The sequence below is a fragment of the Saccopteryx leptura genome, chromosome 4, assembly GCF_036850995.1.
Source record: "Saccopteryx leptura isolate mSacLep1 chromosome 4, mSacLep1_pri_phased_curated, whole genome shotgun sequence".
Taxonomy (NCBI): Eukaryota; Metazoa; Chordata; class Mammalia; order Chiroptera; family Emballonuridae; genus Saccopteryx; species Saccopteryx leptura.
The window spans coordinates 215590962-215616212 of NC_089506.1; the positions used below are offsets into that span (position 1 = coordinate 215590962).

The following is a 25251-nucleotide window of genomic DNA, read 5'->3' on the forward strand; positions in this document are numbered from 1 at the left end:
CTGTGACTTTTTGACTTTTCAAACTAAAAAGCAAAGAGATTTATTCTGTACACAGAACCAGGCCCACAGCCCTGTGGGATCTGCCAGAAAATTGGCGTAGCTGGGCCGAGGGAGGGGGTCAAGCTCAGGTCTTGAGCACCGGCTCACCCAGTCCTACTCCTGAGGGCCCAGGGTCCACAGACAGTTCCAGTTGTGCACAGCTGGGTGAGTCCGCCTCAACACTCTCCTGTGAACAGGGGACAGTGACCCAAGGCTCCTGCTGGGGAACAGCGTGGCCACCAGCAGAGTTGTCCTTCTTTGGAGGCTCACTTTTGCCTCAGTTTTTTGATGAAGGACACCTCGTCCCGATTCCGGATACCGTAACTGCAAGAGGAGAAAGAGTGTCAAGTATCTAATCTGCACACTCTCTGTGACTCCTTGCCAGAGGCCGGTGAGAACCCGAGAGAGACCCAGAGGGGAGAATGTTGTCCAGGAGCCTCCCAGACCCCGACAGCGCCAGCAGGCAGCCTGTCACCTCCATGCAATTTCTCCCCTCTTCTTGGCTCTGTGTAGCCCTGCACTGTCCCCAGTGAGGAGGAGCAGGCCCTCACTGCTCCCTACCTCCCATTCCCCGAGTAGGGAGGGCCCCCAGAAGGAGAGCATCAGTCCAGCCAGAGTCTCCTGGCCTCACAAAGCTCCCAGGAACCGACCGAAGACCTCTCCTTCCTGGGAGGCGCTGTAGCCCTCGGCAGAGCACATGACACCAGAGGTCACAGGCCAGATGCCTCCCTGTGGCTCAGGACGCGGCCTGACTTACTCTCGGAGCTTCTTTCTGTCTTCCGTGAGCTTCTCTCCCGCCGAGGTGAGGTAGTATGTCCTCCACACATAAGACCTGCAAAACAGGGACTCGGGTGAACTGCACGCAGGGCAAGCTGGGCAGCTGGGATGCGGAAGCCGAGTGTGAGATGGCTTCACGGTGTGTGGCTCCTAGGCTCAGACACCACCCAGTCCGACCATGACGAGGAGCTCAGCGCTCCAGGCAGTACTCTAGCAGAGACCAGGGGATTAAAAAGCACGTGTCCAGCAGCTGCTCTGCAGAGTCCTCCACCAACTCCTGGGAAGGGCTGCGAGGAGTCCCCGTGACACTCACCAGCTGATGTGCTGAATGCCCCCTTCGCGCTCCTGCCTGAGCTGCACGTATCTCTGGATGGCTTTCTTCAGGTCCAGGACTGTGGCGTTCTGTACTACAACCACAGCTGCAACAAGGGACACAGGTGAGAGAGGATCCCACAGCCAGGGCCTCAGATGGCAGCAGGGGAACCCAGAAGTAGCCCTGTCAAGCCCTGTTCCTGACAGGCTCAAGTCCACTTGGGCAGGGTGGGCTTGTGGTTAGCCCACCCCCGGGGCGTGGCTGCTTGCCCCCCCCCCAGCCAGCCCCTATGAATGCTCAGCCCGCAGGGCCCAAGGGAAGGGCGGCGCTCACGCATGACTTCTCCATCCATCTGGCACACTCGGACTGTCATTGCTTGGCCATACTCCAGGGCTATTTGGGAATTGACCTCTTCCAAAGTAACCTAGAAAAGACCAGAGGTGGAGGTGGGAAGCCTGGCAACCTTTACCACCCAAACAACGGAAAACAAGCTGCCAGTGTCCAAACAAAAAAGGGGAGGGCCTCTTGGTTATATAGCAGGGCTTCCGAGTTTCTCGAGATCTCACTCTCATGAACATGCAGAAGCTGTGTGTTCCGCCACGTTTTCTATTTAAATTCCAAAGCGGACAGAGGCGGGGAAGAAAGGGACATAGAAACAGGCAAGAGGAGGAACGGCCCTGGATCCTCCCACCCAGGGGCTGGGTTACGAGGACTAACTTGGCGCTTGTCACTTCAGTCTGAGGGCCCCTGATCACCAACCAGGATCCAGGCCAGGGGCTCGGGACAGGGTGGAGGCAGGTGTGCAATGATGAACATTGTATGACAACTTTTAAGAAATTAGAAGTTAGTTTTTAAACTCCATTATGGGCAAATTAATACTGAAGCCTGAAAAAGGAAAAACCAGCAATACTGACCTTATCTTTATTATTTTGTTTGCCATTAGCCTTTTCTTACATCAACTCTGAATTATAAACACATTGTATTAAAACTCCAGGTATTCTGGCCCTGGCCGGGTATTTCGGTTGGTTAGAGCGTCCTCCCCATACGCCAGGGTTGGGGTTTGATCCCAGTCAGAGCACAGACAAGAAGCCACCAATGAATGTATCAATAAGTGGAACAACAAATCGATGTTTTTCTCCCTTTCTCTCTTTAAAAATCAGTTTAATAAGTTTTTTAAAGTGTCATGTATCCCGATTACTGGCTTTTTTTTTTTTTTTAAACATTTTATTTTTTGCATTCTTTTCCATTTTGCACCCAAGGCAAGAGCCTCACTCACCCCTAGGCCCAGTCCCGGGTAAGACCCTCGTTTACCCCCAGAGGTGTCTCGTTGCGGCCTCTGGGCCGCAGTGCTAATCAGCACCGGGGGCCTGTCCACGCCCTACGCTCCCGCGGTCCCCTGCCCGCACGCACCTGGATAGGGAGATCGCAGAGCAATGGGTCCTGCACCACCATGGCAAGACCCTCCTGGAACACGTCCACCGCCTCGGAGTGCGGCAGCGCCTCCTCTTCGTCCTCATCGTCCTCCGGAGCCTCGGGCCGGGCTGCCACCGCCTCTGCCGCCTCCTCCGCCGCCTCCTCCGCCGCCTCCAGGGCGCCTCACTGCCGGACGCGTTCCGTCCGCACCTCCTATCCAACTCCCAGCACAACGGTGAAGAGCGCAACACACAGTTCCGCCAGTAGGCCGCTGGGGGCGGGGCTTCCGCGAGAACCAATAAGAGGTGCGAGACGGCCCGCCGCAGTGCTCGCTGGGAGCGCGAAGCGGCGTGCCCATTGGTGGGCTGAGGGGGGCGGTGGCCAGTACCACTGGGAGCTCGAGGCGGGCATATAGCGTCGGCGCACGGCGGGCCGCAGGGGCTGCGGGAGACCTGCGGGAGACCTGCGGGAGCCTGCGGGAGCCTGCGGGTTGGGTCCGCTGCCATGCTGCTCTTCTGCCCGGGCTGCGGGAATGGGCTGATCGTGGAGGAGGGACAGCGCTGCCACCGTTTCGCCTGCAACACCTGCCCCTACGTGCACAACATCACCCGTAAGGTGGGTCCCGGAGCCCGGCGTCGGGCCTGGGAGCCTGGGAGCCTCCCACAGAGCGTTCCGCCGCGCTCCACGCCCACCGCCCGCGGAGTCTGCCTCCATCCGTCTTTTCTCTCGCTGCCGCTTCCCGTCGGCTTTACCCTGGGTTATTGTCGTTACCTCCCCTCGGTCTCTGGGCCACACATAAGTTCCCTTTGCTGTGGTCACAGCAGCGGCCCGGGTGGTCCCCTTAACGCCCAGGGCAGGTCGAGGCCGGCCTGTGCTCAGAAACCCTCGCCAGTTGCCCAGCGCACTCAGACTGAAAGCTAGCGTTCTGCTAGGGTCCACCGGAGGCTGACACCTACCCTTTCCCCCGAGCCTGCCTTCTCCGATTTCACGCGCAAAGGTGCTCCTTGGCCCCAGCCTCTTAGGGGACCGCCCACCATTCGCGCGGCACTGTTACCAGGACAATTCCAATAGGTCCTCCAGTGGAGGGTCCTGGTCTGTGACAGGAGAACATTATTTTCATTTAGTCTTTCTCTAGTTTGTTGTTAAAGGAAGGAAGTCTGGGGGCAACACTAGAATCTATGTAAACACAATAAATTAAAATCAATATATGTAGTCATCACTAAAAAAATAAAAAAATAAAAAAAAAATAAGGAAGATGCCTAACCTGTGGTGGCGCAGTGGGTAAAAGCGTCGACCTGGAACGCTGAGGTCGCTGGTTCAAAACCCCAGGCTTGCCTGGTCAAGGCACATGTGGGAGTTGATGCTTCCTGCTCCTCCCTCTGTTCTTTCTATCTCTTTCCTCTCTCTGTCTCTGTCTCTCACTGTGTCTCCTCTCTCTAAAAAAATGAATAAAATAAAATTTTTTTTTAAAGTAAAAATAGGCCTGACCTGTGGTGGTGCAGTGGATAAAGCGTCGACCTGGAAATGCTGAGGTCGCCGGTTTAAAACCCTGGGCTTGCCTGGTCAAGGTACATATGGGAGTTGATGCTTCCAGCTCCTCCCCCCCTTCTCTCTCTCTGTCTCTCCCCTCTCTCTTTCCCTCTGTCTCTCCCTCTCCTCTCTAAAATGAATTAAAAAAAAAAAAAGTAAAAATAAAAAAAAAATAAGGAAGGAAGTCTGGGGAGACCCTTGGAGGCAGGTGTGGAGGTATGGTTTGGTGGCCCAGATCTGTCCTGTTCACTGATGTGGAGAGTTGGAAGACTTGCTGTTGTTTGTTAGGTAACAAATCGGAAGTATCCGAAGCTGAAAGAAGTGGATGATGTGCTTGGTGGAGCAGCCGCCTGGGAGAATGTTGACTCAACTGCAGGTGAGAAGGAAAACCTTTTTTATTACTGAACTGTGGGTAAGTATGAGGCTGCTGACTGCTGCTCCGTGTCAGAATCTGTCACTGCTTATATGAAGTGGGCTTTTTAAAATATTTTATTTATTGATTTTTAGAGAGAAGTGAGAGAGAGAGAGAGGGAGAAGGGGGAGGAGCAGGAAGCATCAACTCCCATATGTGCCTTGACCAGGCAAGCCCAAGGTTTCGAACTGGCAACCTCAGTGTTCCAGGTCGACGCCTTATCCCACTGCGCCACCACAGGTCAGGCTGAAGTGGGCTTTTAGAAAGTATTTTTGTGGGCCCTGGCTGGTTGGCTCAGTGGTAGAGCGTTTGCCGGCGTGTGGATGTCCTGGGTTCGATCCTGGTCAAGGCACACAGGAGAAGGGCACACATCTGCTTCTCCAGCCCTCCCCCTCCCCCTCCTCTCTCTCTCCTTCTCCCACAGCCGTGGCTCACTTGGTTTGAGCGCATGGACCCCCCAGCGCTGAGGATGGCTCGTGGAGCTTCTGCCTCAGGCGCTAAAAAGTAGCTTGGTTGCAGCATGGCTCCAGATGGGCAGAGCATTGGCCCCAGACGGGTTGCTGGGTGGATCTGTTCTGCGCATACGGAAGTCTCTCTATCACCCCTCCTCTCACTTGGAAAATGAGGGGGGAAAAGAGTGTATTTTTTTTTTGTATTTGTTTTTTAATAACTTATTTGTTACACAAATAATGTTGGCACAAACCTTGGAGTCATACAGACCTGAGTTAGTCTCAGGGTGACTTCTTACTGTTTTATGACCTTGGGGCTAATCCATACTCATAGATGGTTAGAACACAAAGTGAGTTATACCGTGTTTGGCATAAACTGGCACTGAATATGTGGAAGCTGCGGTAGCAACAACAACAGAAGTAATAAAAATCGGTCTAAGGAAAAAAATACGATCTTTTTGTTCTAATGCAGAGTTTTAAAAGTTCATACCAGAGAGCATTAAACTGCAGTTTCAGCAAAAGAAATGTTTATTTTAAGTCTAGATTCATTTCTGATAGAGAGAGGTGTGACCAAAGAAGGACAGAGGAGAGACCTAGACACAGTCATGATTAGTGCTGTTTCCCCTACAGAGGAGCATCCAAATCTGCTATGTGAAAAGTTTAGCAATGGACCCGACCTGTGGTGGCGCAGTGGATAAAGCGTCAACCTGGAATGCTGAGGTCGCTGGTTCGAAACCCCAGGCTTGCCTGGTCAAGGCACATACAGGAAGCCACTACTATGAGTTGATACTTCCTACTTCTCACCGCTTTTTCTCTCTCTTTGTCTACAAAATCAATTAAAAAAAATTTAGCAGTGGCAGAACTTGTCATTCAAAGATGAACTATGTATCAAATGTTCAGAGTGGTGTTTGAGAGTGTTTGAAGGTGTTTCCATCACTAGTGGGGTTAGTTTCTTAAAGTGAAATCACTTTGAAGGGCAGTATGTGTCGTGCGGCATTCTGAAATGGTGCAGGATGTGTGCAGAGGTCTTGGTAAGAACAGCCTGAGGTACTGACTGCCAAAATGGGTCCCTACATTCGAGGGGAAGTGGATTGGTCACCAGTGGAGCTTGTGTGGGGAGATGAGAGGGCGTGCTGGCTGCCCGGGTGATGGGATGCACTTATTAGGGGGAGCCCGCAGGGCATGCACGCTGTAATTCACACAGCACCCCTAAGATGCTTCCAACCAGTCTTCAACCAGATTTGAGGAGAAAAGTGGGACCCAGGGAGGGGGGAGGGCAGTGTTCTCAAGCTCTCCTGGATTTCCTCAGTGTGAGAGCATATTGGGAATGAGACCGCTGTTTTTAGCCTTAAATCACGGGACAAGGGACAGCAGATGAGCAAGGAAGGTCTTTGCTGCCTTTCACCTAACGTCTGCTTCTAACGGGTAGGTTGGTCACAAACATCATTTTTTATGTGGCTCCCTTGTTTGTTTTTTTTGTTTCTAGAACCATGTCCCAAATGTGAGCATCCTCGTGCCTACTTCATGCAGCTTCAGACCCGCTCTGCAGACGAGCCGATGACCACCTTCTACAAGTGCTGCAATGCGCAGTGTGGCCACCGCTGGAGGGACTAGGGCCAGGCTGGCCCAGCTGTGCCAGCACCTGCTTCCTGTCTCCTGGTCCTGCGTCTCTTTTGTTTGTTAGGCACTTGACATTCTTTTACTGTCCACCAACACTCAAATATTCACATTGTTTGCACAACTAATAAAGTAAGATTTATTAACTCAGTATATTAGTTGTTCCTAGATGTGTATTTATCTGTTAATTACACAGTTAATCAAAACTTATTCTGAATATCTAATTAAAATGAAAAGTTTAATATTACCTTCTCAAAGTTTTAAATGACTTAAGAAGTAGATATCAAACCACAAATCATGATTACAAAACTACTAAGGACTAAACTGGGTACAAAATTGCTAATGAGGTGAATTTAAATTTTTTTATTATTTCTATTCTTGTTTCTTAGGATTACAATAAAATTATTAGATATTATGTTTTTATACTTTCTGTGTTCTTTCCACACTGAAAAGAAAACGGACATTTTAAGCTGGGGACAGCAGGATGTAGGTGATTGATAGATTGATTGCTTGCTCAGGGCCTCGGACTTAATTGCTTTTCCAAACCTTGTAATAATGAAGTCTCACTTATGAAGTCATGGGACTTAAATTTAAGCCTTTGATGCAGATTTTTTACTTTTCTTTTTCTTTCTTCTTCTTTTTTTTTGAAAGAGGCCGGGAGAGAGAGACAGGAACATCGAACTGCTTCTCTATGAGCCCTGACCAGGGAATCGAGCCAGCAACCTCCACTCCACTCTCCAGGTCGATGCTATAACCAGCCGAGCTATCCAGCCAGGGCTTATTTATTCACTTTTTAGAGACAGAGAGAAGAAGGGAGAGACCAGAGAGGGGAATGGAAGCATTCATTTATTCCATTCAGTCATGCATTCATTGGTTTCTTCCCGTATGTACCCTGACTGGCGGTCAAACCCTGAATCTTGTTTTGGGATGACACTTAACTGACTGAGCTAACTGGCCAGGCCAGATTATACTTTTCTGAGACTTGGTTTTATTTTTCAGAAATAATTGTTTTTTCTTTTGTAATTTATTTTTATTTTTACAAGTTATACCATGATAAAACTATAAAAGTCACTCGTGAAATACGGTATTTTTCTTTAACATTTGAAAATTTAACCTCACCTGTAGTGGCGCAGTGGATCAAGCGTCAACCTGGAACGCTGAGGTTGCCGGTTCAAAACCCTGGGCTTTCCCGATCAAGGTACATATGGGAGTTGATGTTTCCTGCTCCTCCCCCCTTCTCTCTCTCTGTGGCTCTCTTCTCTAAAATGAATAAATAAAAAAATATATATTTTTTTGTATTTTTCTGAAGTTGGAAGTGGAAAGGCAGTCAGATAGACTCCCGCATGCGCCTGACCGGGATCCACCCGGCATGCCCACCAGGGGGCGATGCTCTGCCCATCTGGGTGATGCTCTGTTGTGACCAGAGCCATTCTAGCGCCTGAGGCAGAGGCCATGGAGCCATCCCCAGCGCCCGGGCCAACTTTGCTCCAATGGAGCCTTGACTGTGGGACGGGAAGAGAGAGAGACAGAGAGGAAGGAGAGGGGGAGGGGTGGAGAAGCAGATGGGCGCTTCTCCTGTGTGCCCTAGCCGGGAATCAAACCCGGGACTCCTGTATGCCAGGCCGACGCTCTACCACTGAGCCAATCAGCCAGGGCCTAAAAAAAATAATTTTAAAAACATTTGATAATTTAATCAAATGCATGCCACAATCAACTTTTTTTGTTGTTTAATTAGGGGCTTCTCATGATTTTATTCTCACACAAATTTAAGCTGAGACTACAGTTAGAAATAAATTTAGAGCCCTGGCCGGATAGCTCGGTTGGTTCGAGGGTTGTCTGAAACTCAAGGATTGCTGGTTCAATCCCTGGTCAGGGCACATACAGGAACAGATCAATGTTCCTGTCTCTCTTTCTAAAATTAATAAACAATAAAAAAAAGATTGTGAGTAGTAAAAAGCAAAAAACCCATGGAGAGCTGCTGCATACCAGTAATAAATTAGATGTTTTCACTGTCATGAATCCTCAGTGCAGCCTGGATTAAAAACCAGTCCTCCAAAAAAGATGAAGGTATTTTGGAAAAAATACAGCAGTTCCATAGTATACTATGGTTTTTCTCTTTAGCAATGTAACCTCCAGAGAAAATCCTGGCTTTTGGCAGTCAGAGAGCCAAAAGCCACCATGAAACCAAAGAACAGACAAGTGCGAGCCCGTTGACCCAGGAAACCTTGACTGGAATTATCACATACCTCAGACATGTCCATTCAATACTGCATTGATCATCAGGAAGGCTATGCTGTGAATGGCTGGACTCTTCTACAGTGGAGTAAGTGACAGCTGCGCCTATGGTAATCCAACAGCCTGTAAAAAAATAGAACACCGCCTGACCAGGTGGTGGCGCAGTGGAAAGAGCGTCGGACTGGGATGTGGAGGACCGGGGTTTGAGACCCCGAGGTCGCCAGCTTGAGCGTGGGCTCATCGGGTTTGAGCAAGGCTCACCAGCTTGAGCCCAAGGTTGCTGGCTCGAGCAAGGGGTCACTCAGTCTGCTGTAGTCCTCCTGGTCAAGGCACATATGAGAAATCAATCAATGGACAACTAAGGAACTGCAATGAAGAATTGACGTTTCTCATCTCTCTCCCTTCCTGTCTATCTGTTCCTATCTGTCCCTCTCTCTGACTCTCTCTGTCTCTGCCACACACAAAAAATAAAATAAAATAGAACACCAATAGGCCCTGGCTGGTTGGCTCAGCGGTAGAGCGTCAGCCTGGCGTGCGGGGGACCCGGGTTCGATTCCCGGCCAGGGCACATAGGAGAAGTGCCCATTTGCTTCTCCACCCCCCCCCCTCCTTCCTCTCTGTCTCTCTCTTCCCCTCCCCGCAGCCAAGGCTCCATTGGAGCAAAGATGGCCCGGGCGCTGGGGATGGCTCCTTGGCCTCTGCCCCAGGCGCTAGAGTGGCTCTGGTCGTGGCAGAGCGACGCCCCGGAGGGGCAGAGCATCGCCCCCTGGTGGGCAGAGCGTCGCCCCTGGTGGGCGTGCTGGGTGGATCCCGGTCGGGCGCATGTGGGAGTCTGTCTGACTGTCTCTTCCCATTTCCAGCTTCAGAAAAATACAAAAATAAAAAATAAAAAAAAAATAGAACACCAATAGCAACAGTCTTGAGTTCCTGCCCAGATCAATGTATTCTGAGCATCTCAAGTTTCTAGAGATCCAGACATTTCTTCAGGACAGTCCCACCCCACCCATGCAGTCTGTCCAGCGCCCTGTGTCGTGATGCCACTTTCAATCCAGAAACGATTAATCTTTAAGTTACACACGATTTTTCTTCTTTTTACAAGAGAGAGATGAGAAGCATCAACACGTAGTTGTGGCACTTTGTTCATTGATTGCTTCTCATATGTGCCTTGACGGGGGGTGGGGGGTGTTCCAGCCAAGTCAGTGATCCCTTGCTCAGGCTGGCGACCTCAGGGTTTCGAACCTGGGACCTCACCGTCCCAGGTCGATGCTCTATACACTGTGCCATCACCATCAGGCGATGTGTCATGTAGTTTCTAAACCAATTTCCCCAACCACTTATTATTTATTTATTTATTTATTTTTACAGAGAGTGAGTCAGAGAGAGGGATAGACAGGGACAGACAGACAGGAATGGAGAGAGATGAGAAGCATCAATCATTAGTTTTTCATTGCGCGTTGCAACACCTTAGTTGTTCATTGATTGCTTTCTCATATGTGCCTTGACCGCGGGCCTTCAGCAGACCGAGTAACCCCTTGCTGGAGCCAGCGACCTTGGGTCCAAGCTGTTGGGCTTTTGCTCAAACCAGATGAGCTTGTGCTCAAGCTGGCAACCTCGGGGTCTCGAACCTGGGTCCTCTGCATCCCAGTCCGATGCTCTATCCACTGTGCCACCGCCTGGTCAGGCCAACCATTTAAAAATGTATAAACTATTTTTAGCTCACAGGTTTTCATGAAAAAGGGGTGCACTGGATTTTGCTGTGGAACTGTTTGCTAACACCAGGTGTAGCATAGGGTTGTGAGGATTTATGTTGCCTAATAGATACAATGCTTACAACATGTCTGACTGATAGTGTTAGTGCCTGCTGTTTTTTTCACACTGTTGTGTTTTCACAGGGATTTGGTGACTCCTGGGTATGTGTTCTTTGTGTTTGATATTTTCCCTGTCTTTAGGTACTGTTTTTCTATTTATCTCCATTTATTATGGGATAGAGGTAGGGTGTCAGGGTGTGCCATCAGGGCATTTTCTGAGCAAAGAGGCACTGGCCTTCCCGAGCCCAAGCACCCAGTAAGGGAACCTGAGAGCAGATTCATCTTCTAGTACTGCCCGGTGCCAATGCAGGTGTGGGGAACCAGCTGCCCGGCTCTGCTGGCCCGTATCGGGGACGCCGGCTAACCCTGGGGACTGTCTGCGCTCTCCTGGCTCCCTTTTACCACCCAGGAAGGGCTCTGTGCCTGCTTTCTCAGAAGTCCTCTCTTTGTTTTTATGTTTGTTTCTTTGTATTTTTACGAAGTGAGAAGCTGGGAGGCAGTCAGAAGCAAGGAGGGAGGCAGTCAGACAGACTTCCACATGCTCCCAACCGGGATCTACCCGGCATGCCCACCAGGGGGCGATGCTCTGCCTCTCTCTGTAAAAACAAAAAACAGGTTTTTTGTTTTTACAGAGACAGAGAGAGTCAGAGAGAGGGATAGATAGGGACAGACAGGAACGGAGAGAGATGAGAAGCATCAATCATCAGTTTTTTGTTGCGATACCTTAGTTGTTCATTGATTACTTTCTCATATGTGCCTTGACCGCAGGCCTTCAGCAGAAGGAGTAACCCTTTGCTCTAGCCAGAGACTTTGGATCCAAGCTGGTGAGCTTTTTTGCTCAAACCAGATGAGCCCACGCTCAAGCTGGTGACCTGGGGGTCTCGAACCTGAGTCTGCCACATCCCAGTCTGACGCTCTACCCACTGCACCACCGCCTGGTCAGGTGGTCGCTCTGGTTTGGCTGGAGCCATTCTAGAGCACCTGAGGCGGAGGCCATGGGCCATGGAACCCTCCTCAGCGCCCAGGCTAACTTTTGCTCCAATGGCACCTTGGCTGCGGAGGGGAAGAGAGAGACAGAGAGGAAGAAGAGGGGAAAAGGTGGAGAAGCAGATGGGCGCTTCTCCTGTGTGCCTTGGCCAGGAATCGAACCTGGGACTTTGACATGCTGGGCTGATGCTCTACCACTGAGCCAATGGGCCAGGGCTCTCTCCTGTGTGTTTTTTAGGAAATGATTTCCTGTGTCAGCCCGCTTGGATATCACTTCTCTCCCTTCTTTCAAAGATTCCTCCCGTTAATGCTCTATCTTGTTTTCTGCACTGTTACGATGTATTCTTTTGTTTAAGATCCACATTTTTCGCCTGCCTGTGGTGGCGCAGTGGATATAGTGTCGACCTGGAAATGCTGAGGTCGCCGGTTCGAAACCCTGGGCTTGCCTGGTCAAGGCACATATGGGAGTTGATGCTTCCAGCTCCTCCCCCCTGTCTCTCTCTCCTCTCTCTCTCTCTCTCCCTCTCTCTCCTCTATAAAATGAATAAATAAAAAAAAAAAAAAAAAAAAAGATCCACATTTTTCATTTGTATATTCTGCTTTTGGTTCTTTTTTTCCCCCAGTCTATTTCTTTGAGATTTCCAATTTATACATTGGGATCATATTTTCCTTTATATCTTTGAAAATAGAGTAGCTGCTTTAAATCCTGTGCTATGTCTAACAGCTTAGTATTGAATCTGTCTTCATGGCTTGTCTTTCCTCTTCTGTGTGGGCCACATAACTCCATTTCTTCATATGTTTAATAATTTTGGATATATCTGGAAATTGTGAATAATGTACATTGTAGAGAGCATGGATTCTGTTGTGTTTCCCAGAAGAGTTTTTTTTTTTTTAAGGCTATAAACTGTGTTTCCGTTGTGAGCAGCAGATGAAATCTCTGTTCCGTTTGTTTAACCTTTGCTGGGCTGCTTGGAGTTGTCCTGTTCACGAGTAGTTCAGGGGTCATCCAGAGATTTTGGTAGAGTTTAGATCAGAATTTGGGGCTCTACTTTCTGGATTTTTTTCTTTCCATGATTTCCTCCCGTCGAACCTTTGTGGTCTCCCCTTGCGGGATCATGCTGTGGGGTGGTGTGGTCTGCCGGCTTTAAGTTAGTAAATTCTAGCTACAGCAAGGTGGGAGCGAGGCCCTGACAGACAGAAGAAAGCTCTCTTGATAAAGATACTAGTGAAGGGATGGCTCCAGTAAGTATAAAAGTATGTCTTTGTAATAGGTAAGGTTGGGCAAAGCTGATTGAAGTTTAAGTATTGGAAAGAAATGTAGTTATGTCCCTGGTTGTTCGTATGGTATTTCCTGGGCTTGAACCTTTGGTTCCATCTCTCTATCTCTCCTGGTGTTCTCAGACTCCAGAGGGCTGCAGCCCTGATGTACCCAAGCCTTCCTTGCCCAAGATGTTTTGATGCACAGAACACACACATTCACACACATGTGTGCACACAGGAACTCTCACTGATAAACGTAGGTGGATACGCACACTGAAATGTGACTTATTTGGTGTTGAAAAGAACACACAGCCAATAGGTCTATGAAAAGATGCTTATCTTCACTAATAACCAAATCCAGATAAAAGCAACATTGAAATAGCTTTGCCTATCAGATTGACAAAGATGAAAGAGACTGATAATGTATACTCTCAGTGTGGGTTACAGCATTCTTACACATCTGGGGGGAGTAGAAGTTGGTGCATTTTTGGAGGACCACTAGGCAATACGTACTGATATTTTAAAATGCTGAACCTTAGACCTACAATTCTATCCCTAGCAGAATTTTTGTACAGAAGTATTTATTCTGGGGATTAAAGACCCATGCCCAGAATTGTTTGCCACTTCATTTAAAATAGTATATATACACTTGAAGCTAATGTACTGTTATATGTCAATTACATTTCAATAAAAGTTAAAATAGCATATATAGGCAACAATCCAAATGGCTATTGGCAAGATTATGAAACCATAGCTTGTTATGACCATTAGAGACAAGAAATTGGTTTTTGTGCTGACCTAGAAAAGTGTTGAAAATAGCCAGAGAAACAAGGAGGCTGTGAAGCTCAGAGCACAGTACGAGCCCATTAAAATGGGCACTTGAGCTCTGGTTGAGTAGCTCCGTTAGTTAGAGTGTCATCCCTATAAACCAAGGTTCTGGATTCAGTTTCTGATCACGGCACATACAAGAATCAGCTAATGTTGCATAAATAATGTGGAACAATACATTGATGTTTCTTCTCTGTTTTTTCTTTTTCTTGAGAGAGGCAGGAACATCAGCTGCTCCTGTCTGTGCCCTGACCGGGGAATCGAACTGGCAACCCTTCTCACTCCGGGGTGACACTCCAACCAACTGAGCTATCAGACCAGGGCTTAATTTTTGTTGATTTTTAGAGACCCAGAGAGGGGAAGGGGAAGGGAAGCACTTGTTGTTCCACTCTCTGGTGCATTTTTCGGTTGCTTCTCATGTGTGCCCTGACCAGGGATCGAATCCACAACCTCTGAGGACTGGGACAGTGTTCTAACCAACTGAGCTATCCAGCCAGGGCCAAACCGATGTCTTTGTCTCTCTTTCTCTTTCTCTCTCCCCTTTCATCTCTAAAAATCAATCAAATAAATAAATAAAGATGTGCCGTTGATCTTAAAAGTGTCTGGCGCAACTTGTGCCTCCCTTCTCACGGGGGCTACCTCTGGGGGAGAGATAAAGGCGACTCCCACTTTTTATTTCCTTCTGTACAGTTTGCTCTTCTTTAACTGAACCCGCCCTGTTTTATGTTTAGCACCCTCTCCAGCCCCGATGGCTCACAGATTGCCTTAGCGGGAGAGCAATCTGATCTTCTGGTCTCAGAAAAGCCTAGAAGGGGGGTGAGGCCTGTCTGTGGCGCGGCGCCTGCTCAAGGTCCTCGCCTCCTGGGACTAATTTGTTGCATCTCAGTCGTGTTCCTTGGGAGGCATTCCACAGACGCGCATCCACCCATCCATCAACCGACAAGTCCCCAGAGTCCACAGCCACCTCGAGTATCATGCGGAATGAACGTCTTCCCACCTCCTGAGTCTTGGGTTTATGATTAGTGGTGACAGTCACCTCTCAGCCCCGCCTGGAACAGCTGCTTTGCGACAGGCTCGCTCGCTGGTGGTTTCAGATGTGGGCGGCCTCTGTCAGCCCGCCGTGCGAGGCTCACGTTGCTGGTTGGTGCTTATCTCCTGAATCACTGAGGGGCTTTGCTGTGAGCGCAGGGACGCTCCCTGCCATGGGGCCGGGCCCACGCATCTGGGAGGGTAAGTCTGTCATTGCAACTTTCTAACCACTTAGGTCAGCGTGCGCTTCAGAGAGACCACCGGGACGGGCGGGCAGCCCACCTCCCCGGAGCCCCAGAGAGAGCCTGTGGACGAACCTTTGTAGCGGGGCGTCTAGTCTTATCTTCTCTGGTGTCCTCGCCGTGTGCATCTTCCGGAGGTGGCAGATTAGCAATGCTGACCGTAGGATGGCGGGTTGTCATTTCCAGAATTGGAGGGCGGGGTTGAGTGCTGGCCTAGGGCAGGGGGCACTACCTTCCTCAGGCTGAGTGAGTGCACCTGGGCATTCTGGGGCCAGACGGTCGCAGCTGTGACGGCCACAGGTGGCGAGGAGGTTCAGGCCCTCGGCTTTGGGGGACTTGAGGACAGAAGAGTTGCTGGGAGTCTGGGGAGATCCCCCCCCCTGGAGCTGTGGGTGGGCAGTTGGTGAGGGTGGGATTCCGGAAGGAGGAGGGCCAATTCAGCCAAGCAGAGGAAGGGGAGGAGAAGGTTCTTGCTCAGGTCAGGTCCCTGAGCACCCATCCCAGGTGCCCAGAGCATTGACATTAGCTAGAAGCAAGGGCGGCTTCGGCAGGGAGCTTCAAGATGCGTGTCTTAAGCATTTAGGCGGGTGCAGGGGGCACAACAGAAATCGGGCTCTTGCCCTGGGGAATCCAAGGTCGGGAAGCGCAGAGGGGCAGCCAGGGCTACCGGAGAGGGGGAGCTGCAGAGGAGGCGTGTTGTGTCGCCCCATTTCATCTCCGAGACCCCCAAAGAGAACTGTGTCAACACCCTTATCAAACTTACCCAAAGCTGTTCCCTGCCTCCCCGCTCCTGTCGTATCTGGCTGGGGAGGCAGATTGGGGCGCTCAGGGAGGGCTTCATGGAGGAAGAGGCATGTTACCGGGAAGGAAGCAGGACAGAGGGGACGGCGGGAGAGAGGCCAGGAGGTCATCTTGGGAAGCGCAGGGTTGTAGAGCAGTCCGGCAGGGCCCCGCGTGAGCTCCCTGGCTCCCTCCACCTCTCCGAGCTCCTCCGACTTCCACCCTCAGTCCTCTTCCTCCCACGCCCCGAGTGCCTCTCTCCCTGTGTCCCTGTCTGCCTGGAGCCCGGCTCCAGCCCTTACCTCTCCCAGAGCTCCCGGGCTGTGTCCCTGTCCCCCAGACACGTGCTCCCAGAGGGAGCTGCCCCTCCCCTCGCCGCTCTTAAGAAGGGTGTGCCGAGTGCTCCCCGGTTCACTGTCCCCCTCCAGCCCTCTCTGCAGCCTCTCTGGGCTCCCAGCAGCGCTCTGCTCTGCCCTGCTCCCTGCCCTGCCCCTGCGCGGTGCACCCCCCCCATAGGAGGCACGGAGTCCTCACGTCCTCACGGGCTTTCTGCCCAGAGCACCTGCGGTGCCAGACGTGGCCCACACAGGGAGCTGGCTTCTGCTCCCGTTTCAGGCCCCATGTCCCCCAGTTCCGGCTGCATTTGAGGAGCCAGGGTCCGAATTCATTCCTCCTCCTCAGCAGAGAGAAGACAGAAGATGTGTCCATTTAATTAGCCACTTTCATCTCATTCACCTCCGTGTCTGCCCGCTGCTTGGGTGGGCGGGAGAGTAACAGGATGTCACTCCCTTCTCTTGAAAAAATACAAAATAGACTGCAAACGGGGACAGTGAGTAGATGCAGTGATTAGCGCGAAGCCGACCCAGGAGGGTGTGCTGCAAGGCACCAGGACCCCGTGGCGGGCCTGCCTGCTCTGGCCCGGGACTCCACCCGGCCTCAGGTGAGTGCGCGGGGAGGGAGGGCCAGGGAGGCCACGGACTGAGTCTGTGTGGAGACCAGCCCGGGTCTGGTAGCTGGTAGCGTCTGTGGGCCCTGAGGCCAGGATCCAGCCGCAAGGCAGCCCGTGACTTTGGGATGGGCCAGGAAATCATGGCAGGCAAGCTGACCGCGACTCCGAGGCTATAATGGAGGAGGAGATGGGGTTCTGAGAGGGGCTGGAATGGTTGTGGGCTGGTGGCTGCGTCCACAGACCTGACGGGGAAGGGGCAGCACGGGGTGGTGATGTCAGCCAGGCTCCCGGGTATGACTACAGGTGTTAGGGGCAGCTCTGTCCCAAAGGAGCAGGCACTGGCCCCTGCTGCTCACAGCCATCCGAGACGGTGTTGTCTTAGCCGTGGTTAGGTCTCCCTGGTCGTCCGATGCCGCTTACAGGCTTACAGGACCGGGGAGTACGCAGCGTCTGTCTGTAGGACGGGGTTGCCCTGCCTCAGTGAGTTTCCTCCTTGCGCCTGAGGAGCCCTGAGAGAGAGACCAGTGCTGCCCCGGGGAGCTGGTAACTCACAGGTTTGCCTGGGAACCGAGAACAGAGGTGATAGGTGCCAAGTACTGGGCAAGTCCCCGGTCTCTCGGCCTCAGTTTCCTCATCTGTAGGAAGGTGGGGGCCCCGGGCCCCGCCCTCCCAGCTCCCTAGGTATAGACAGGAGTGACCTCTGCAGAGGAAAAGCAAGGACCACCCCCCCAAGGTGATCCTGCCCAACTCTTCGCTGCTGGTGGGTCCCCGCTGGTGGGTCCCCGCCGCTGGGGCCTGCTGCCCCTGGGGCCACCCCACATCATGCTCTTGAGCCATCTGCTCCTAGGCCAGCCGGTGGCGGGGCTGGCCTGCTTCTTCTGCACGGATGCAGCTGTCCCTCCGGCCTGCGGCCGGGGCCTGCTGTGCCCGGGCTCCGCCAGGTCCGGGGTCTCTCTCCATCCTGCCTGCACACGCCCAGAGAGGGACAGAGAGGGAGCTCTTGTTGGGCTGCTCCCCCGTCTAGTAATGGCTGCAGGAGGGGACAGAGGCTGTGGCCTGTGGTGCCAGGTGCTGCTTCATTCTAGGGAAGGGTGGGGTCTTCCTGATCTTAGTCTGCTGGGGACGTGGGGCGGGGCTGGAGTGCTGTCTGCTGCTGGGTGTGAGTGTGTGCTGAGGTCTGTGTGCACGTCTGTGTGTACGTTGACATCTTTTTTGCCTCCTTATCACCCATCAGGCTTGCATAACCAGGCTGACCCTGCTTCCTGCTTAGGAGCTATCAGTGCAACATCTGGAGCTGCAAATGGGGTGACAGGGCATCAGCCTCTTCCCTGCGTGCACCTCCCCACCCCCCACACACACTTCCTAACACCCAGCCAGCCCCTGTCTCCCCCAGGGGGCCGGGGCTTGGGCCAGCACCTCTGAACAGGGCTGTGACAGAGAGTCTAGGAAGGGCCTTCTGTCGCGTGGACAACCCTCTGCTGTCCCTCTCCGCCTTCCTGCGGCAGATCGCCGGCATAGGTCCGACTGAGGAGACAGAAAGGGGACAGGCTACGTTGGACGTTTTAGCTGTGTGACCCTTGACAGGGCACTTCCCCTTCCTGGGTGGTGAACGGGGGACAGTCTTTCTGCCTCACAAGTCTTGTGGGCATCCCAGTGGATAATGCACGGTACACAGTCAGCACGGGATGTGACACACCGAGGAGGTCAGGCTAGGACCCGGGCCCGGGGACAGGAGGCCGGGCTGGCAGAGGACACTGTGTCTGCACAGAGAGGAGGCCACCGGGCAGACTCGGACGCGTCGCTGATTCAGACTCCGGAACCCTGAGGTCCGAGTGTGAGGGTCCCCCCTGGGACGCTGTAGCCACGAGTCTTTGTCGGGCAGACTGACTTGTCTGAGCTCTGGTTGCTTATTGGCGCAGCTCGGTGCCAACCTCTCACAGCTCGCACGGGGCACGGGGAGTGTGCAGGTGGTGACCGGATCGGAGCACCCTGCTGGGAATCTGGTGGGGAGCATCCCTCGGGCTGCTCCTCACACAGAGCCCCTCAGCTCCATCTCTTGCAGGCTGGACCTTGGACAGTGAGGCCCTGATGCGTGGGATGGGCGCCTGGCTCCTGGTCTGCACCTGGGTTGGCTTAGGAGTCTCGGTGCCAGGGGAAGGAGGAGGTGAGGGCGCCGGGGTCTGCGTGAGGTGGGGGACGTGGGGGGGGCAGGGCTGTCCTCTGGCAAACCTCACGGGGGGGAGGTTTGGCCTGAGCTATGCCAGGACTCGTCCTCCAGGGACCAGCCTGGACTCCAGGCCCACCCCGCTGCCATGGGTGCCATCGTCTTCCAGGCCTCCCAGCCCTGCCCTGGACGAGGGCCCCTGGTATATCATTCTTTGGGGACTACCCTGTTAGGGTGTCAGCTTCCAGATCCTCCCCCTCCCCCCCCCCAGCCCCACCCTGAAGCAGCCACTGTGGGCTCCCAATGGTCACTGTTCCCAGGGCCCGAGGCTGGGACTTTCACCTGCCTCAACAACAACATCCTCAGGATCGACTGCCGCTGGTCTGCCCCACAGCTGGGCCAGGACCCCGGCCCTTGGCTCCTCTTCACCAGGTGAGGCGGAAGGGCCCGGCCCACCTGGGCAGAGGGCAGGGGTGAGGGATGGGGCCCCGTAAAGGCAGCCGCAGGGGCTAGGCTGGTGCGGTGGCGGCTTCTGAGTGCTGACACGTGCCCTTTCTAGCAACTACCCGCCGAGCAGCAAATACAGGTGTGTCCTCCGGGCAGGCGCGTGCACCGTGCAGCTGCCGCCCGAGGAGGTCATTGTGCCTTCCGACAACTTCACCATCACCCTGCACCGTCTCGTCTCCGGGAAGGAACAAGTCAGCCTGGTGGACCCCCAGTACCTGCCCCGGAGGCACGGTGAGACCCGGCTGGGGCGTCTCGGCTGGAAACCTCCCGGCCGGCTGCCTGGGTGTTGGGGGCAGGGCCCTGCAGCCGGGCGTCCCTGGGCCCGTGAGCGCTCAGACTCAGGGCTCTGCTCAGGCTGGGCCTGGAGGGGACGTCCACCGGCAGCCGGAGGGGCTGGGTTTGAAAGGACAATGAAGATGCCGGGGCGTCCACTTGGGGCCCGGGCTACAGCTGGAGTCACTTGAAGGGCACTTCAGTCCCAGCAGGGAGGAGCCCAGCCGGACAGTGGGCCCCCTCCAGCGGCAGCCGTGGAGGAAAGGGAGGGCAAGCCTTGAGAATGGCCGTGTCGGCTCTGCTCCGGGGCTGGGAGAGGTCGGGGCTGTCCCGACTCAGCCACGACTCAGTTGGGGCGTCTCTGGATCAGCCTCCCAGCTGGGGCCCTGGTCTGAGAGGAGCTTGACCACGACCTCCCAGGAGTCTTCCCGACCGCCAGGCCTGGGCGTGTGGACAGGCACATGCTCACGAGGCCTCGTTCTGTTTCAGTGAAGCTGGACCCGCCCTTCGACCTGCAGAGCAACGTCAGCTCGGACTCCTGTGTCCTGAGCTGGAGCATCGATCCCGCCCTGGAGCCCCTGGCCTCGCTGCTCAGCTACGAGCTGGCCTTCAAGAGGCGGGAGGAGGCCTGGGAGGTACCGCCTGGGCTGGCCCCTCGGGGCCTCTCTCCTGGGGACAGCAGCCCAGGGCCACTCCTCATCCCACACAGGGAGACTGCAACGTGGAATTATGAGACGGGGAGGGGACCACGTGTGCAAGCATGCACGGGTGTTTGTATGTGTGTGCACACAGCTCTGTCTGCTGGAGAGGGTGCCTGAGCGTGACTGTGTGTGTGTGCAAGCATGGTGAGTGGTCCCGCGTGTGCGTGAATATGTGTGTTTATGTCTAGGAGCGCTCACAGGGGGTGCCTATGGGTATGAGGGTAGGGAGGGTGGGGCGTGTGTGTGCTGTGTGTGCACATGCTCGCGTGTGTGCTACGCGCTGATAGACCCCGCCTCACCTTGCTAACTGTCCTCCGCCCCCCGTAGCGGGCTCAGCACAGGGGTCACATTGTGGGGGTGACCTGGCTCAGCCTCGAAGCTGTGGAACTGGACCCTGGCTGCAGCTATGAGGCCCGACTGCGTGTGCAGATGGCCGCTCTGGGAGACGCTGTCTCAGAGGAGGAGCGCTACGAGGGTCACTGGAGCGAGTGGAGCCGGCCCGTGGGCTTCCCCTCTCCCCCGGGACGAGGTGGGCACTTGCGGCCGCCCCGCCCCTGTTCGCTGCCCCCTCCCACCCTTTCACCTCCTGGGACCCACCCTGCGGCAGCACGCCCGCTGACCACCCTGCCCCGGAGGCAGAGGCCAGTGTTAGGAGGCTGCCAGGACCCTGAAGTCAGGAGGGGGTGCGGGAGGGCCGCTGGCCCTCTGCACAGAGGTGCCCCGAGGCTCGCTGACCGGACGCTGCTTGAGCAGGCATGATGGCACGAGCCTCCAAGGCCCACTGCAGATTCCGTGTCGGCCCACGGCACTCGTCGGGTCTGCCAGGTGGGTTTGGAGGCCATCCTGGTGCTGAGGCTGCTCACAGCTCTGAGCCCTTCCTGCTCACAGGCCCCCTCGTCTCACCTTTGGGACAGCCCAACAGCACCCTGGTCGCTGTGTCTGTCTTTCTCCTGCTGAGCAGCCTGACCTACCTCCTGTTCAAGCTGTCACCCAGGTTGGTAACACCCAGGTGTGTGTGGCTGTGCATCTAGACATGTTATGGTACATGTGTGTGTTTGTGTGTGCATGCGGATGTGCATGTGTGTCAGTGTGGAAGGTCGCTGGGGCGCCAGGGGCGGGACCAGCAACCCAACCCCTGCGCCCCTCCCCTCCCACCATCGGGTCCTGGAGGGGGTGGGGTTTGCAAGCCTCTGCCTTGGACCAGTGGGGAGTTTCCAAGTTGCCAGGTTTGGGGGGAGCAGTGTGACCCTGAGGAGCTGAGGAGAGACCCAAAGGCACCAGAACCAAGTCGCCTGAGACCCTTGTCTCCACCCTCTAGAGGTGCTTGGTGGTTTGCTCACCGGTTAACACATTTTATGAAAATATGGTTTTGGGCATCTGGTGTGCCTAGGACCCAGTTCTCAGCTGGGTGGACACCACAGAGAGCAAGGTGGACACAGGGCCTCCTGAAATAAGTCATCACGCACGTCAGGTGATATGAGAGGGCACAGGGCCTCATCAAGGAGGGGCCACAGGAGACTGGCCAGGTGTGACCTGTGGCAGGGAGGGGGAGGGAAGGCCAGGGGAAGAGAGCAGCGGGGTCCCGAGTGGGGAGGAAGCTGGGTGCCGGGCAGGTCTGGTGGGCCGGGCCGAGAAGGTAGAGGCTGCTGCCACGCTTGTCCTTGGAGCAAAGGAGAGCTCATGAAGCGTGTTAAACAGTATGTGACATGATCTGCCAACCGGAGCCATTCTAGCATCTGAAATGGAGGCCATGGAGCCATCTTCAGTGCCCGGGCCAACTTTGCTCCAATGGAGCCTTGGCTGTGGGAGGGGAAGAGAGAGACAAAGAGGAAGGAGAGGGGGAGGGGTGGAGAAGCAGATGGGCGCTTCTCCTATGTGCCCTGACTGGGAATCCAACCCAGGACTTCCACATGCCAGGATGACACTCTACCACTGAGCCAAATGGCCAGGGCCTGCTTTACATTTTGAAAATGGATTGTTCAGGTACCAGGGGCTGTGAGGGTCTGCTAAGAGGCCGGGGTGGTGCCCAGAAAGAGGCAGTTCAGCTTGAGCCAGCAAGAGAGGCAAAGAGAGAGCAAAGGGGAAGAACTTACTAGGGTCTTAGGAGGAGAAACTGAGGGCACAAGTGGGCAGAGGAGGGGACCAGTGACTCCTGCTGTCACCCCTGCATGGGAGAACTAGAGGCTCCAGGCCCCAGGGGAGGTTGGTAAAGTTGGAGCCTGTGCCATATCCTTGTAGGAGGACCCGTGGGCCAGGGCAGGTAGACCTGGTGCTCAGGGAGAAGTCAGGAGGGGGAGGCAGTTGCCACCTACCGGCTCATAATGACAGAGCTGGGGTTCCTGCAGGTGCTGCCTTCTGGGGGCTGAGGTCACAGCTGGTTACCCCACTCCTGAACTCACTGTCACAACCCACTCCCAAAGGACCCATGTCTCGGTATAAATCAGTTCCATGGGGTCATCAGTAAGGGGGGCCACAGGGTGCCAGGTGGTGTTGGGTCTTCCCCGGAGAGCAGGTTTGGACCTGGTGAGAGGAGAGGGCGTGGCAGCAGCATGGGTGGGGCAGAGCTGGTCACCTGCTGGTAGGAAGACAGCTGAGCTGCTGCAGGGACTTGGCGCTTCCTGGGGGGGGGTATCTGGGGGGCCCCCTACTGCTCTGGCCCCTGACTGTCCTCTCCTGGCCTCAGGGTGAAGAGGACCTTCTGCCAGGATGTGCCCTCTCCGGTGGCCTTCTTCCAGCCTCTCTACAGTGTGCACAGGGGGAACTTCCAGGTGCGTGTGCTGGCCGCGGTGGGGGGTGGGGCCAGGGCCGGGGGTGCCCAGATCACTGGCCTGCTCAGGATGTGGGCTCCAGGCAAGGCTTGGGTGAGCACGGGGGGCCTTTCATGGTGCTTTGAGTATTTTTGGTACATATAGTGAGTTTAAATTTACACACTGTGTCTCAAAGGGGCAAAAAAAAAAAATTAGCTTTATTTTCTATTACTCATTCCTTTTTATTCTCATGTCTCTAATTCTACTGTTGATGGGGGAGCGGAAAGTAAACTTTCTCATGACATTATCCATCTCTTCTGGTCTGCAGTAGCCTCTTTGACAGATGGTCAGTTCAAGGTACAAATGACGAGGTCGTCTGCGCTGCCCACGTCTCGCTCTTTCTTTATCTCTGAAGGAGTCCCTGTCTGTCTGGCGGCTGTGTGGGGAGCGTCTCGTGCTTGAACTGTCCTTGAGGCCTTCACTGGCCCCTGGGCTACTGCTCTGGTGGCCAATTAGGGGCTGTCTGGCCTTTCCCGGTCACCCTGGGCAGCAGGCTGGCGCCTGGGCAGGCGAGCGGACTGCGTTTCCCCTTGGTGGAACCCTGGTGGGCTTCCATAGGGCAACCTGGAGGGCTGCGTCTGTGGACCTTTCTCCTCCCTGGTGGCCTAGTGGTTCACGCTCCCCTGGCGGGAGGAGGGGCAGGGCCAAGGCATCCCCACAGGGGGTCTCTGGTTTCCACCCTCCTGGGCCTCTCACTTTGGGTAAAGGCGGGCAGGCAGTGCTTCCTGGCATCCACTGAGCCGCCCTGCCTGGGGCCCTCCTCCTGATGTTGGGGTGGGGGTGGGGGCTTCCCTTGCCCAGCCCCTGACTCTCAGCAGGGAGCTTGGTTTTCAAGATTGCTGTCCGAGAAAGTATCATTTGAAGCTTAGAGCTGGGCACTTTGTCCTTGTGGAGCCCACCTCTTTCCCTGAGGCAGAGGATGTGACAAGACCTCTGAGGCAGCTAAGGACAAAGGCTGAGAGGGGGACAAATGTTTTCACTGCCCCTGACCGGGTCCCCTGGCAAGGGATAGAGTCCCCGTGTGGTCTGGAGCCCGGGTCGCTCTCCCAGGAAGCCTGGCAGTGATGGCAGGGGTGGTGTGTGTGGTGCATTTCGCGGGGACTCCTGGTCTCAGCCAGGGAGCAGCCTCCTTTTAGAGGGGGGCTCCTGTGGCCCCTCGGCAGGGCTCCAGGTCTGCCTGCCATGTTCCAGTAGCGTCTCCAGTCTGTGGTGTCTGTGTGTCAGGATGTGAGCGGGGGCGGGGTGAGCTCAGTAGCTGCTGAAAGTGCCTGAGGCAGCAGCAGAGGATTTCTGGATCTGCGGCCCCTGTGACCCTCTGCGCCCTGCGGCTGTGGGCTCCAGACCCTGTGCTAGGAGAGTGGCTAGGGCCTGAAGGGACTTAGGGTCCTCTGCGCCCTGCGGCTGTGGGCTCCAGACCCTGTGCTAGGAGAGTGGTGAGGGCCTGAAGGGACTTAGAGTCCTATGTGGAGGCTGGGCTGGCACCTGGGGGGGAAGACCCCACATTCGGGGCACAGGTGTTTCTTGGCCTCTGGGTAGGATGTCTGGAGAGCTTCCTGGAGGAGGAGGGGCAGCTGCTCCCAGGGTAAGTCCTGAACTTGCCTGATTCCCCATGCTCTGTTCCAGACCTGGACAGGGGCCCACAAAGCTGGTGTGCAGCTGAGCCGGAACTGTGTTGGTGCCGCACAAGGAGCCTCGGAGTGCAGCGTCTGGGAGGCCATTACATCGCTTACCTACGAGCCTGCAGAGCCCTGGCCATGCGTGGGCCTGGCGGAGGGGGGCACTGGCCCTGGACTCCCCGTGGATGTGTTGCCAGCAGCCCTGGAGTGGGGAGGGCAGCCGCCTGCCTACCTGCCGCAAGAGGAGTGGACCCTCGCGAGCCCCCCCAAGCCAGCTCCCCCACAGTCAGAGGGCAGCAGCGGCAGCTACTGCGCCCTGGGCTCTTACGGGGGATGCTACCCCTCGCCTTTCCCAGAAAACGCGCAGAGTTCTGGGCTCACCCAGGCCTTGGCCTGTGGCCCTTCCTGTGACCAGCAGAGCCTGGGTGCCCGGCCAGGAGGTCGCTCTGTGGAAGCTGGAGAGGGTCAAGTCCAAGACGCTGGTGAACAGGCTGCCTGAGGACCAATGGGGCAGC

General features: G+C 54.7%; 3 protein-coding genes across 3 annotated transcripts; 2 read left to right on the top strand and 1 right to left on the bottom strand.

Moving 5' to 3' along the window:
* Positions 1 to 24: 24 nt before the first annotated feature.
* SNRNP25 (small nuclear ribonucleoprotein U11/U12 subunit 25) lies at positions 25 to 2793 on the bottom strand. The gene is made up of 5 exons (XM_066383095.1): positions 2540 to 2793; positions 1463 to 1553; positions 1130 to 1235; positions 797 to 871; positions 25 to 363 (listed from the first exon to the last, which is right to left on the bottom strand). Exons 1-5 carry the CDS (start codon positions 2579 to 2581, stop codon positions 306 to 308), a joined length of 372 nt encoding a protein of 123 aa, XP_066239192.1. The 5' UTR covers positions 2582 to 2793; the 3' UTR covers positions 25 to 305.
* A 126-nt stretch (positions 2794 to 2919) lies between these two features.
* Positions 2920 to 6703, top strand: POLR3K (RNA polymerase III subunit K). The gene is made up of 3 exons (XM_066383096.1): positions 2920 to 3157; positions 4361 to 4448; positions 6420 to 6703. The coding sequence occupies exons 1-3, from the start codon at positions 3047 to 3049 to the stop codon at positions 6545 to 6547; spliced, it is 327 nt and encodes a 108-aa protein (XP_066239193.1). The 5' UTR covers positions 2920 to 3046; the 3' UTR covers positions 6548 to 6703.
* An 8167-nt stretch (positions 6704 to 14870) lies between these two features.
* Positions 14871 to 25235, top strand: IL9R (interleukin 9 receptor). Its single transcript, XM_066383671.1, has 9 exons — positions 14871 to 14898; positions 18731 to 18832; positions 19153 to 19264; positions 19392 to 19570; positions 20102 to 20247; positions 20641 to 20842; positions 21202 to 21307; positions 22997 to 23081; positions 24744 to 25235. The coding sequence occupies exons 1-9, from the start codon at positions 14871 to 14873 to the stop codon at positions 25233 to 25235; spliced, it is 1452 nt and encodes a 483-aa protein (XP_066239768.1).
* The last annotated feature ends 16 nt before the right edge of the window (positions 25236 to 25251 follow it).